At 49.4% G+C, this 12,940-nt stretch overlaps 1 protein-coding gene across 6 annotated transcripts in view; it reads right to left on the bottom strand.

Annotated features, from left to right (window-relative positions):
- The window catches only part of CMTM7 (CKLF like MARVEL transmembrane domain containing 7), a 49,850-nt gene extending 37,200 nt beyond the window's left edge, over nt 1–12,650 (bottom strand). For 2 of the 6 annotated variants that reach the window (XM_042903135.1, XM_042903136.1), the window contains exon 1: nt 12,435–12,650. In XM_042903135.1, the coding sequence (XP_042759069.1) occupies nt 12,435–12,623 (189 nt within the window). In that variant the 5' untranslated portion in view covers nt 12,624–12,650. The remainder of the gene's footprint in view (nt 1–12,434) is intronic. The other 4 variants (XM_042903138.1, XM_042903139.1, XM_042903140.1 and 1 more) reach the window with 3 other exon arrangements.
- Nucleotides 12,651–12,940: the final 290 nt, after the last annotated feature.

The raw sequence follows: 12,940 nt of genomic DNA, 5'->3' as shown, positions 1-12,940 counted from the left end.
ACATTCTTAAGTCCTTCCCAGGAGTTAAAACAGATACGGTCAGGTTATTCATACTACCATGACATTGCTTCTGAGTCCCTTGTAAAAGGTTACAGAAATAATTTTGCTCCGTTATTGATTTTATTTTCCATGCAGTACACGCTGATTTGCTTTCTTCTCCCCTTGTTTCAAGGGGGAGTTAAAAAATAATGACATGACTCTTTAAGTGGACAGCAAAAAGCAACATCAAAAGTCCTGGGTGGTCTGAAAAGCTGAGCAGCCTGGCAGAGATCCAAAGGGACTGGGCAAGAATATTGATAAACCAGTTTTGCGGGTGGAAGGAGTCAGGTTTGTTAAGTCCCCAGACTGCATCCGCTTCGAGCCTCACCAGAGATCGGAAAGACGGAAGCAATTCCAATGTTCCTGAGGAACACAAGCCGGCACTCCATTGCGCGCTGCTCAACTACGCTACCTTTAACCAGGTCAATGCACCGCTGCCCAGGTACTGCAGGGGGCGCTGCTGCTAACTCCTCCCACCTGCAAACCCTGTGCCAATGATCTTCCCCTCTACAGCTACAGCTGTCTGGCTCAGAGGTCCCTGGGAGTTTATCTACTCCCTTCCCTGGTCTGTGGCCAATGAAGGGGACAAAAGCCCAGCTCCAGTGCCTCCAAACAGGGGAATCTGTGATGCCCCTCACTTTACAGAGGTCCCTGCAAGATCAGGCTGAGGCTTAGACCTCTAAAATCCACCTTTGTCTAGCTCCTTCTCCTGCCCGCGCCTGCCTCCCTGACTCAGAAAACCATGTGCACAAGAACCCCATCTCTAGCTTTACTTCTAGGGAAGCTGATTTCAACACCCCCCCCACCCCCCGCCACCGTGATGGATACTGGGAAATTCTAAGAAAAATGCTGGTCACACAAGTTTTGTTCCTAGACTTCCCTGGTTCTTAGTATCTTAAAGTTAAGTGGAACTCTGAACACCCAACACTAAGTAGAGTCTTCCTCAGTCAATGGATGTGGAAGATCCCTGAAACCCTGAGGAAGAAGATCACAAGGTGTGGTCTGCAAATCTGAGTTGCAGGACAGATGAAAAATTCCCAAGATGAGGCAACACTTGGTCCGGAAATTCCATTTCTAGGGATTTTTCCTTCTGATATTCTTGTACACATTCAAAACTACGTTATGTACAAGGGCATCCACCATAGCCCTGAGAGAACAAATCATGATAAATAACCTAAATGCTGTCAGTGGGGGACTTGTTTAATAAATTATGGTAAATCCATTCTCTGTAAGGCAATGCAGCTGTTAAGGAGAATGAGAGCACCTTCTGAACGGATGTGGAATTATATCCAAGATGGAAAGTTAAGTAGTGAAAGTACAGAACAGGGTGTGTAAGTATGTTCCCATCTGGGGTGAGAGGGGGGCATACACACACGGAAGCACAAAATAATTCCCGAAAGATGCACGAGAAACTGGTATCACTGGTAGCCTCCAGGGAGGGAAAGTGGAAATTGGAGGACTTTTTGTACTTTTAAAATCTTTTTTTGTAAATACAATTTATTGTCAAGTTGGCTAACATACAGAGGATACAGTGTACTTTTAAAATCTTGATCATGTTGTCTATTTTTTAAAAAGTAAACATAATTTGGGGTGCCTGGGTGGCTCAGTTGGTTAAGAGTCTGACTTCGGCTCGGGTCAGGATCTCATGGTTTGTGAGTTCAAGCCCAACATCTGTGCTGAGCTGTCAGCACAGAGCCTGGAACCTGCTTCAGATTCTGTGCCTCCCTTGCTCTCTGCTCCCCCACCCCCAACTCGTGCTCTGTCTCTCTCTCTCTCTCTCTCTCAAAAATAAACATTAAAAAAATAAAAAAAAGAAAACCCATAAACATATTTTTAGCAATTACACAGCCATACTTTCTGTTTGGATCAGGGTTTTTATTTTTTAGAATGGCTCCGGCGGGCGGGGGCGTGGTGCCTGGGTGGCTTAGTCAATTAAGTGTCTGCTTTTGATCTTGGCTCAGGTCATGATCTCACGTTTCATGGGTTCGAGCCCCACATCGGGCCCTGCACTGATGGCGCGGAGCCGAGTCAGGATTCTGTCTCTCCTTCTCTCTGCCCCTCACCTGCTTGTGCTCTCTCTCTCTCAAAATAAATAAATTAATCTTAAAAAATCGTTCTGGGAGGGGACCCTGGAGGGGAACAGGATGGCTGGGAGATAGAGGCAGTTGTTACAAGCCTAGAGGCTGCAGAGAAGGCCCCGCATGTTTCCTCACCTGTAAAATGGGAATACCGACACCTAGAAAGGCTATAATGCTGGGTGAGTTCTTGCATACCACGCATGCGGCACAATGCCCAGAGCAAGAGCTCAACAGGTTTACTCCACAGGAATTCAATGATGTAGGGCCACAGCCATGTACAAATTATCCGGTTTATTAGAAGAATGGCAACGCACCTTCTGCCTTCTGCTGCCCCATCTTTCCTCGCCAAGGAACGGCCACAAGAGTGCCAGATCTGATGCAGGATACGTGGGCTTCTGTGGGTGCAAGAGTATGTACCGCTGTGTAACAAATGACCACAAACTAAGTAGCTTAAGAGAACACTTAGGCTCCCAGGCGAGAGTCCTCTGCTCTAGGTCTCAAAAGGCTGCAGCCATGATGTTGGCCAGGCTGGGGTTTTATCTGAGGCCTGGGGTCCTCTTCCGAGGTCACATGATTGTTGGCGGATTTTAGTTCCCTGCTGAAACAGAGGTCTTTGGTTTTTTGTTTTTCTGGCCGTCTGCTGAGGGCTGCTCTTAGATTCCAGACACAGCCCATAGGTGCTGGGCAGGTGGCCCTCTGCCAGGCTCTCGCCCAACTCCCTCAGCAGAGTTTACTTCTCAGGGCCAGCAGGAGAATCTCCCTTTTTGGGAAGGACCCAGTACCTCCTTTAAGGACTTTCACATGACTAAGTCAGGCCTACCTGGAGACGATCTCCTTTTGATTAACTTGGAATCAACTGATTTAGGACATTAATTACATCTGCAACATCCATTCACCTAGGCATCTGACATGACATAACCACGGGAATAACATCCATCACCTTTGCTATACTCTCTTGGCTAGCAGCAAGTCATAGGGCCGTCCCACGCTCCAGAGGAAGGAATTACACAAGGTTGTGACTCGCTAGGGGTCACCCTATGGCACGTCTGCCACAGTGGGCTAGCCTGGAGGGTCTGCTCACCCCACATGGAGAGATGGCACACCACCATAGAAAGGCTAGGCCTTGGCCTTACCCGGGTTCGAATGCTGGCTCCAGAATTTAATGGGTATTTTCAACGTTGGGCAAGTTACAAAACCTCTCAGCCTCCGTTCAACCAAAAAAAAAAAAAAAAAAATGGAAGATAAGTAATACAGAGCCACTAACAGGGTTAAAAGCACGTAAAATTGCCTGACACAGTAGAGCAGGTACTCGCACCTTAGTTCCCCTCTGTTCCCAACCCTTCCAGGAGGAACTTGTGACTTAACAAACGAGAGGAGTAACAATGGTTTCCTCTTAAGCCTTCCAGCAGCCCTGTGGGTAACATGTGAATATGCTTTCTAAAATACTATACACACACTGTCCAATACCCCAGTGAGGGGTTTTCCCTTGTCTGGCCGATTTCATCTCTGGCAAAGGGTGGAACCGTCTCTAAGTACCCGCTGTTGCTTCTCACAGCGCCTCCTTTCAGATTGGCCACAGCCTGCCCACCAACGAGAAGCCAAATGGATAAATTATGATACAACCAAACAAAGGACTCGGATGCAGGTATCACATCGCTTTCAAACAGGTTTAATGACAAAGGAAAATACTCATGGTGTATTGACATTGAAAAAGAAAGGACCCCAAATTGTCCTTTGATGAGCTCAACATCTGGACTCAAGCTGTCTGGTTCCAAAACCCAGCTTCACTCTTTATGGCTATGACTTTGGGCAAGTTACCTAACTTCCCCGTGCCTCAGTTTCCTCATCTACAGAATGCAGATAATGACAGGACCTACTTATCATGGGGATGAAATGAGGTAACACATGTAGAACATCGAGCCTCGTGGCTGCTACCTAAGGAAGTCAATGAGTGATAAATGCTATTATTATTATTATTATTATTAAACTACCACTTTTATCATTGGGGAGGAAAAGTTAAAAAAAGACTTCCTCAGGGGAGCCTGGGTGGCTCAGTCGGTTAAGCATCCAGCTTCAGCTCAGGTCATGATCTGATGGTTCATGAGTTTGAGCCCTGCATCAGGCTCTGCACTGACAGTGTGGAGTCTGTTTGAGACTCTTTCTCTGCCCCTCCCCCGCTCGTGTTCTCCCCCCCCCCCCAAAATAAATAAACTTTAAAAAAAAAGGCTTCTTCATAAACAATTACTAGCATTGCTGCTGAATAAAGAAAACCTATGAGGAAAAGTGAGTAAATACACATTGAGGTCACACGATAGTTCTCAGCAGGTTCCAATTTACTCTGTACCTGAAAGCATTTAATTAATTACTTTTTCCTGCCTTCCCATCCCCTTCTGAAGGAACTGTGTTTTCTCTATCTTTAAAAATTTGGAGAATACCGCTCTTTCACAGCAATCCTTTCTGTGGGTAATATGTGGAAACCACTTTACAGAAAATTTCTCCTCCTCTATCAATCTACCTATCCTTCTAGCTATCTAAAGAAGGAAATAAAACAAACAAACAAACAAACAAGAGTGTGGCCGCTCCAGGAAAAGGAAGGGTCATGTCATCATCACTGCTGATTAAAACACAAGCCAGCTGAACTCCGTTTTCTGCAGGGGCTGAGTAGCTCCTCTGTTCCTGATTTCCACCAGGGAGCTGGGGTGGGCCGCGGTGGTGGGGAGAGATTCCTTCCCGTCCTCCTTTCCTCCAGGAAGCCCCTGGGGCTGAAGAACCGGCAGCCAGGACCTGGCTCTGGGCCAGGCCACCGATGCCAGGAGTTGCCGAGGCCCCAGCGAGGAACGCCAGAGAGTGAGCAGCCGGCGAGGGCGACGCTGAGCCAAACTGGTGACAAAGACGGCGAGCATGTGGCAGGCGGCGGGTCAGAGGGAGGCTCCCGTGGGCAGCACGCCTGGGCCAGCGCGGGGAAGGCAGATGGCAGGGGGAGGAAACAGATGGGCGTCCAGTGGCGCTGGGCAGGAAGCCTGAGAAGGGGGGGTGGGGGCGGGGGCTGGGAGGAAGGGAGCAGAGAAGCCCTTCCCTGACACATGGATGTAACTAAATACGCCGACCCACACAGGGCGTCCCCCGCGTGAGGCCCAGGATTGCCGTGGAGGGTCTGGAATGCCCACTGTGACGTCCGGAACCTGTGCGACTCCCGCGGGACCGCACGCACGCACCCACTCATGCTCCCCAGTGGCCTTCATCAGCACCGTCTCCTTTGGCCGCCGGTTCCCAATCCGGGGGCAGGTGGTTTTTAGGGGGCTCTGGAGGGGAATTCTTGCCAGTAGTTAAGAAATCTACATACTCTGCAGCCTGAATAAATAGGTGTGGTAAGATCATTCTTCAAATTTATGCACATGCTGGTCCCATTACTTAAATACAAGTGCATTTAAAAGCACTACAGAATCCGGGCGCCTGGGTGGCTCAGTCCGTTCAGCGTCCGACTTCGGCTCAGGTCATGATCTCACGGGCAGTGAGTTCGAGCCCCGCGTCGGGCTCTGTGCTGACAGCTCAGAGCCTGGAGCCTGTTTCAGTTCTGTGTCTCCCTCTCTCTGACCCTCCCCCGTTCATGCTCTGTCCCTCTCTGTCTCAAAAATAAATAAAAAAAATTTAAAAGCACTACAGAATCTTCTAGCCCATCCATGTCATTGTTCCTTTTCCAAACCATCAGACACCAAAAATACTATCACCACTTAAAATATTACCATCACATTCGGCTCCTGGAAATTTCTGGATGATAAAGGGACATCCAATAATTTGTAGATATTAAAATGTTCAGATAATTGTTTAATGTCACCATGCTCTGAAGGGCAAGAAGCACTTCCATTTCCTCTCTGTAAAAGGTCACTGCCATTTATCCTGAGGGAGAATTTACGGATTTGTACACCAGGATGTCTCTACAAGGAAGTTCACCACAGACTTTTCCTACATCGACAGAATCGGGAGCTTTTTAAGCCACAAAAAGCGGGAGGGGGCTGGTCACACAGACAATAGTACACCTATGACTGACTACAACAATGCTGTTAAAAACCAAATCGCACGGGGCACCTGGATGGCTCAGTCCATTGACTTCAGCTGAAGTCATGACCTCACGGTTTGTGAGTTCGAGCCCCGTGTGGGGCTCTGTGCTGACAGCTCAGAGCCTGGAGCCTGCTTCAGATTCTGTATGTGTGTGTGTGTGTGTGTGTGTGTGTGTGTGTGTGTGTGTGCGCGCATGTGCATCTCTCTGCCCCTCCCCCACTCGCACTCTCTCTCAAAAATAAACATAAAACAACAACAAATTGCAGGCAATCATTAAGTGACACGAGAAAGCATTCATCACATTTATGCAAAAAAAATTTTTTACAAAATAGGTACAGATCATCCTAATTTTCTAAACAGAAAAAAAAATAGAACAACCTCAAATTGTACACGTCTACTATGAAACTGCATAAAATCTTTCTTAAAATGCTAATCTTGGAAAACAGAGAGTCTACTACTTTCTTTTTTGTGTTTCCCCCAATTTAATGAGCAAGCATTACTTGTGTCATCGGGAATAAACCCCATAACTTGTTATGTTTTATTGTAGTTTCCTGTTCTTGGATCAGCTTTGGGTTGGGAGTGAAAGAATCTTGGCAGTGAGGTCCCTTGCTGCCTTTAACCCTCCGGCTTCCAGGAAGCAGGACATGGGTGTGCAGATTGCATTTGGGACCCAAATCTGGTGCTCTCCCCTGCTACACAGACCTAAAGCAGAACAAAGAGGGGTGGATCGTTCTGGGTTATGCTGGGTCATTCTCCACGCATAAGTCTATTCACGGCTATACCAGAGGCTGAGCTCCCCCGCAGTCCAATTCTATTTGGTAACTGGGCTGTGAATTTCCAGAGTGAAGTCCACAGTTGCCCCAGCCTGCTAGAGGGTATTTAGAATGCTCTCTCATGCCAGAAAACTTAGTGTGCTCTCCCCAGATTCACACACCCACTCAGCTTCCACCCAGCCTGAGTAGTAGGCTCCTTTAATCTTATTTCAGATAAAACATCTCTTTAGGATACTAAATATTTGCAATGCCGTCATGACTATCCCGAAATGAGTAAAATGTACACATAAAATGATCCTAATCCTGGACAACCAAAAAGGAGTTTCCATCAAGTTCCAAAATAACCTCTAGGGGGCAGTACAGCCCTGGTTTGAAACCCACTTCAACAGCGATCGCGACGTGATGCCTCCCTGATATTCTTAGATTAAGGATCGTAGGATGATCTGGCAGGCCTTGCATATTTCTCGTCTCACGCAAACCACTTCCACCTTTGTTCCCTCTGCTCCAACCACAGCAATACTCCTTTCTCTAGACTCAGAGTCATGGTCTGTGCTTTTCCTTCTTCTGGTAATGCCGTTCCCTCATCCTTCAAATACCCCTTCCTTCGAGAAGCCCCTCCTCATCTCCCAGACAGGTCAGACTCCTAGTTAATTCTCTTTGATACTGAGTGCCTCTTTTTCAGAGCTTTTGTCCCAGTTTATGGTTATAGATTTATAATCATTTTATTAATGTTTATTTTCCTATTTGAGTATTAGGAGGAGGACAGGGGCTGATCTGCCTTATTTATTTGCTCTTCTTTCCACAGTATTCTAGCATACACTAGGTGCTCAAATATTTGCTGAGTAAATGACTGGAACTTCTGGAAGACATTTAAGTTTCCATCTTTGCTGCTTGTGAAACCACATTCCGATCCTCCTTCCATATGGTTCTGCAAATGTCACAGTCCTTGATTCCCTGCACAGGCAGAAAGTTGTCTAGTTAACTGCTGTATTCCGCACGCCTCACATGAGAACACAGCAGATTTCTAATAAAAGAGATGACACCTCTTTCTAGACGTCAGGGGTACAGAGGTTAATAACTGCCCAAGGACTGACTCACATCCTGCTGTATTTTCTTCCATTCCACCACCCCCAACATATCCCTTGTCTCCAACTTAAACATGCTGAATAAAGGCAGTAGAGAGGGAATAGGGTGCTCCTGACCTCACAAACCCATACTCCTCTCTCCAGCTTCAACTCAAATGTAACCTTCATCTTCAAGCCTCCCCGCTTCCTTCCTAAGTGTAGGCAACCATCAGAGCTTTTACCTCCCAACCAGTCAGTTCTGGGACTTGTCTGTCGCCTCAATGAAACCACAGACTTTCTTGAGGGCAAGGGCTTTGTCACAGCCTCCTGCTTCTGCAGAAATGAATATGAACTCTTAAATATCTGCGGAACAAACGAACTGACGAGGAACGTTGGCGAGGTCACATACAGGAGCACCCGGACCCCTTCACCTTAGGGCCCCTGCCCGCCCCCGACAAGGCTCTTCAGCTCAGATTCTGTGAGGTCGGCAGGTGGACGCTCCTTCCTGTAGTGGCGGATACGGGGAGACACCAGGGGGATTTCCTATAGCCGTGGCCCTCCCACACCCAGTGGCTTCACGCAGAGTACCCCGCTCCAAACTCTCCCTAGATCTATTTCTTTTTAACAGCTTTCCTGAGACTCAATCCACACATTTGAGGTGGATGATTCAATGGTTTTCAGTATACTCACAGGGCTGTGCAACCATCACCATAATCCGTTTTAGAACGTTCTCACCAACCCAAAAAGAAACCACCTACCTCTCAGCAGCCGCTTCCCAAAGCTCCCAAACTCCCCAGCTCTAAACCACTAATCTACTTTCCGTCTCTATCAACTTGCCTGTTCTGGACATCCCATGTTAAGCGGAATCATACAATATGCGGTCTTTTGTGCCTGGCTTCTTCCATTTAGCATGTTTTCAAGGATCATCCATGTTGTCCGTTCCTTTTCCTGCTAGTATTCCATCCTATGAATAGACCACGGTGTTTTTTCATCCCTTCATCAGCTTACGGACATTTGGGTTGTTTTCACTTTCTGGCTATTATCAAGGATGCTGCCATGAACCTCTCCGTACAAGTTTGTGTGTGGACGTGTGTCTTTACTTCTCTTGAGTATACACCCCGGAGCAGAAATGTTGGATCACATGGCACCTCCATGTTTAACAGTCTGAGGAGCTGCCAGACTGTTCGCCAAAGCGTCTGCACCATTTTACATTCCCAGCAGCCAACTGGCAACGTATGAGGGTTCTGATTTCCTCACATCCTCTACGTCATACTTATTAGTATGGCGGCTTATTAGCATGTCTTTTCTCTTGTTGCCATCAGACTGGGTGTGAAGTGGTATTTCACTGTGGCATCGATTTCCCCAGATCTGTTAACAAGCAATAACTGTGCGGGGTCTTTGGGGACATGAGGTTAGTCAGGCCTGGGCTGGCCCCACCTCTGCCGCTGACAGCTGTGTGACCTTTACTAGTTTAACCTTTCAGTCAGTTTCCTCTTTGTCAAAACATGGTACTTCGCTGGATTCTTACAAACAGTTAATGGCACATACATGGTATATAGTGTAGAATCCCTGGTGTATTATTAAGTAGTAGGACCCCCCAAAAATATAGCTATTAACAACAACAAAGAAACACAGTTCTCTAGGGCCGAAAACTGTGACGGTCTCTGGTCTAAAGAGGAAGACCAAAGAAAGTCAACTATCGTGGCCACGGGATTATAAAGATTCACGCAAGTGACGTGTCAGGTCCCAACATTCACTGAGAACTCGCTGTCCTCCTATTTTCTCTCCTCAGGTTCTGGTAGTGGTGGAGATTCAAAGCAAGATTCAAAGCAAAGAAAGGAAGTTGTTCTCAAAGAGAACAGCCTTTTCAATGGTTTCTTAAAGTAGTACGTTGACAGGTCTGTTGAGCAGACCATGAGGAAAACACTTTACGGGAGGTGTAGGACATGAAGGTCAGCCTACTCAGGATGCGAGTGAGACACCAAGAGTCAAAATCAGAGACCCATGGATACGGTGTCCAATTGTGGCACCACCTCAGCTGCCATCTGCCCTTCCCCCGGTGGTGTTAACTCTTGACCCTGCACGCGTGTTCCAGCAAAGAAGACAAGAGAACATCAGATGTCTACACAGGCACCCCAGAAGAGAGGAAGAGGAGGAGAATGGGGAAGAGTGAGACAAGAGGCCCAGCTAGACAACCCTAAATAGTCTCTCTATTGTAACAGGACCACCCTGCAAGGGCAAGTTTACTTTCAAGGGGTCTGTTCAAACCAGCCTGCAATCACCGGGGATCTCCAGGGGAGGAAGAAAGCATAAGAATCCGGCGAAGAAGGTTTTAAAAGAGGCAGAGAAGCATCTCTCCAAGTCTTTGTTCTCTTCTACGGAACAACAGGCCCCATGACTGTCACCTGCAACCTGGCATAAGGGCCACAGGCAAGAGCCTAGTTGAGGAGCTTACAATGAAATGGAACTTTCTCTTCTCCACAGACATTATGCCCCAAACTCATGGACCAACATGGAGCCTTCTTAACCCCATTACCTTTGTCCATCAAACTCGTGGACCAGATGAAGGGTTTGATCCCAATTTTTGTCCACTGAACTCACTATTGATTCATGGTATCTCTTCCAGTGCCGCATTAGGGTCTGTCTCACCCCACCCATCTTTTAAGAACGAAGAGGTAGGCTGGTCCCCTCTATTTAGCTGATTAGAGGTCTTACCGTGAGCCAAAACATGTCTTGCTCAAAATCAACACTGCTCAGAACAATTTGTTGTTGTTATTAGTAGTAGCTAATACTTCCTAATTTGGGGTCCATCTAGCACCTTTCTTAGAGAAAAGGGAACTCAGTCCCCCTCCCTTCAGATCTGGCCCAAGCAGGAAATGACAGCCCTCTGTACACACACCAGAATACCAGTGGTATGGATTCAAGGGCAGCTCTCACTCTGTGTCCAGCCCCACCTTAGCAGACGCCAGCTTCTGGATGCGTAACCTTGGTTCCTATTCCCACATCCCTTTGTCCACATCCCTGTTCAAAACTACCCTCCCCCCCCCCCCACAACTCTTGCTGCAAACATTACGAGTGGAGTCACAAACAGCCCAACCTAGTTTCGAAACATATTAAACAAATGGGAAAGGTGTTTAAGATGAAATTTTGTTTAAAGAAGAAATGGGAAAAAAGAAAAGAGTGGGGAACAAGAGAACAGACCAGACAATATCAACTTTGGTGGAAGGTTCCTGTCACTGCACTGGTCATACTCAGACCTCAGAACCTCCAGCCTGCCTACCTATCTCCACAGGTGACTCTGGCTCCCCCAGTGAGTTGCAGTAATATCCCCCCCCCCCCACACACACACACAGTTTTGCTTTCTGTGAGTTAGGTTACCCACAGCCAACCATAGTCCTGAAGCAGATGGCCCTCTGCTCTGCTGATTAATCAGAAGATCAACAGCAGCCTAATGCGATGTCACAATGCCTACATCATTCATCTAGCTTGATCTCATCGGGCAGGCATTTCAATCATGTCACATCATCACAAAAAGGGTGATTACAGGACAGTAAGGCATTTCGAGAGAGACCACATTCACATACTTTTTTATTACAGTATATTGCTATAATTGTTCTATTTCACTACTAGTCATTGTTATTAACCTCCTACTATGCCTAATTGATAAATTAAACTTTATCATAAGTATGCATATATAGGGGGAAAAAACAGGAAAGACAGGGTTGGATACTTCCTACAGTTAGTAGGGAGACTAGTGCGCAGGCTCCACAGAAAAGACGTTCCCCATTGATCCTCCGCCTTCCGGCAGACCCCCTAGACAAGGAGGCTCCCTTGAACTTGAGAGGTCAGGGGTCCAGAACAGTTGCCCGGAGGGTCCCAATTCCTCTTGCCTACCATGGAACTGAGAACTTCGGACTTCCTCCTCTCTGTGAAACTGCGCCCTGAGCAGTGGAGCCCTGTGCCCTGGGGTGGGAGGAAGAGGAGGCCTCCAGGGGGAGAAGGTCGGGTTGCGCCGCCTCATCGCGCCACCCGGGCCACTCTTCCACCCCCGGCTCGGGTGCGAAGCGGCGCGGCCCAGAGAAGAGGAAGGAAGACGAAAAGCAACTTTTGCCTGGGGTTTCTGTCGGAAAGCGGGTCGGGGCCCGCAGAGGGGTGGGTGGAAAAACTTGGGACCTCTGGAGATACGGGTCCGCGGGAGCAACGGTGGCGCCGGGGCTGAGTTCCAGGGCCCGCGCAGCGCAAGCAACTTTCCGAAGCCCTCCCCGAACTTGCCGGTGGCGGCGCAGTCCCCCGCCCCGCCCGCGGCGCGATGCTCCGGAGGGCCCCGCCCGGCTCCCGCCGCCCGGCGCGCCACCTCCCGGGTCCCCTTCCCGCCCGGCCTCTCCAGGAGCCCCCGGCCCCGCGCCCCGGGCCTCTCTTACCATCTGCGCCACTTTCAGCAGGGCCCCATAAGTGCGGGGGTAGACGGGGTCCAGCGGCCCCTCCGAGGGCCTCGCGCCGGGCTGCCCGGCGCCGGCCCCGGCCCCGCCACCGCTGCTGCACGTGGTGCGGACGAGCCCGGCTCCCTGCGACCCCGCGCCGCCCCTACCCGCCGGCAGCCTCCCCTGCATGGCCCACCGGCCAGAATAGCGGGGCGGGCCGGGGGCGGGGCCGGGGCGGGGCCCGGGCGTGCGGTCGCGGGGCACCGGTGGGGGCGGGGCGCAGGCGTCCGGGGCCCGTGCGGGGACCCCGGTCCGGCCGGACTCGGGCGGGGGAGGGGCTGTCCGGCGCTTTCCGGGGAGGGAGCGGCCTTCCTGCCCTCGGCGCCGCGCGGAAGTTGGACTGGAGGGCGCGGGCCGACGGCGCAGAGGCCCTGGCGGAGCGGGGCCACAGCTGGGTCTGAGCCTCCTGGGGTTTCGTGTGGGTGCGGCCGCGTGTGCTAAGAGTA

This window comes from Panthera leo, chromosome C2, assembly GCF_018350215.1.
Source record: "Panthera leo isolate Ple1 chromosome C2, P.leo_Ple1_pat1.1, whole genome shotgun sequence".
In the NCBI taxonomy this organism is placed as follows: Eukaryota; Metazoa; Chordata; class Mammalia; order Carnivora; family Felidae; genus Panthera; species Panthera leo.
The sequence above is the reverse complement of the archived record's forward strand: the minus strand, read 5'-3'. Positions and strand labels throughout refer to the sequence as shown.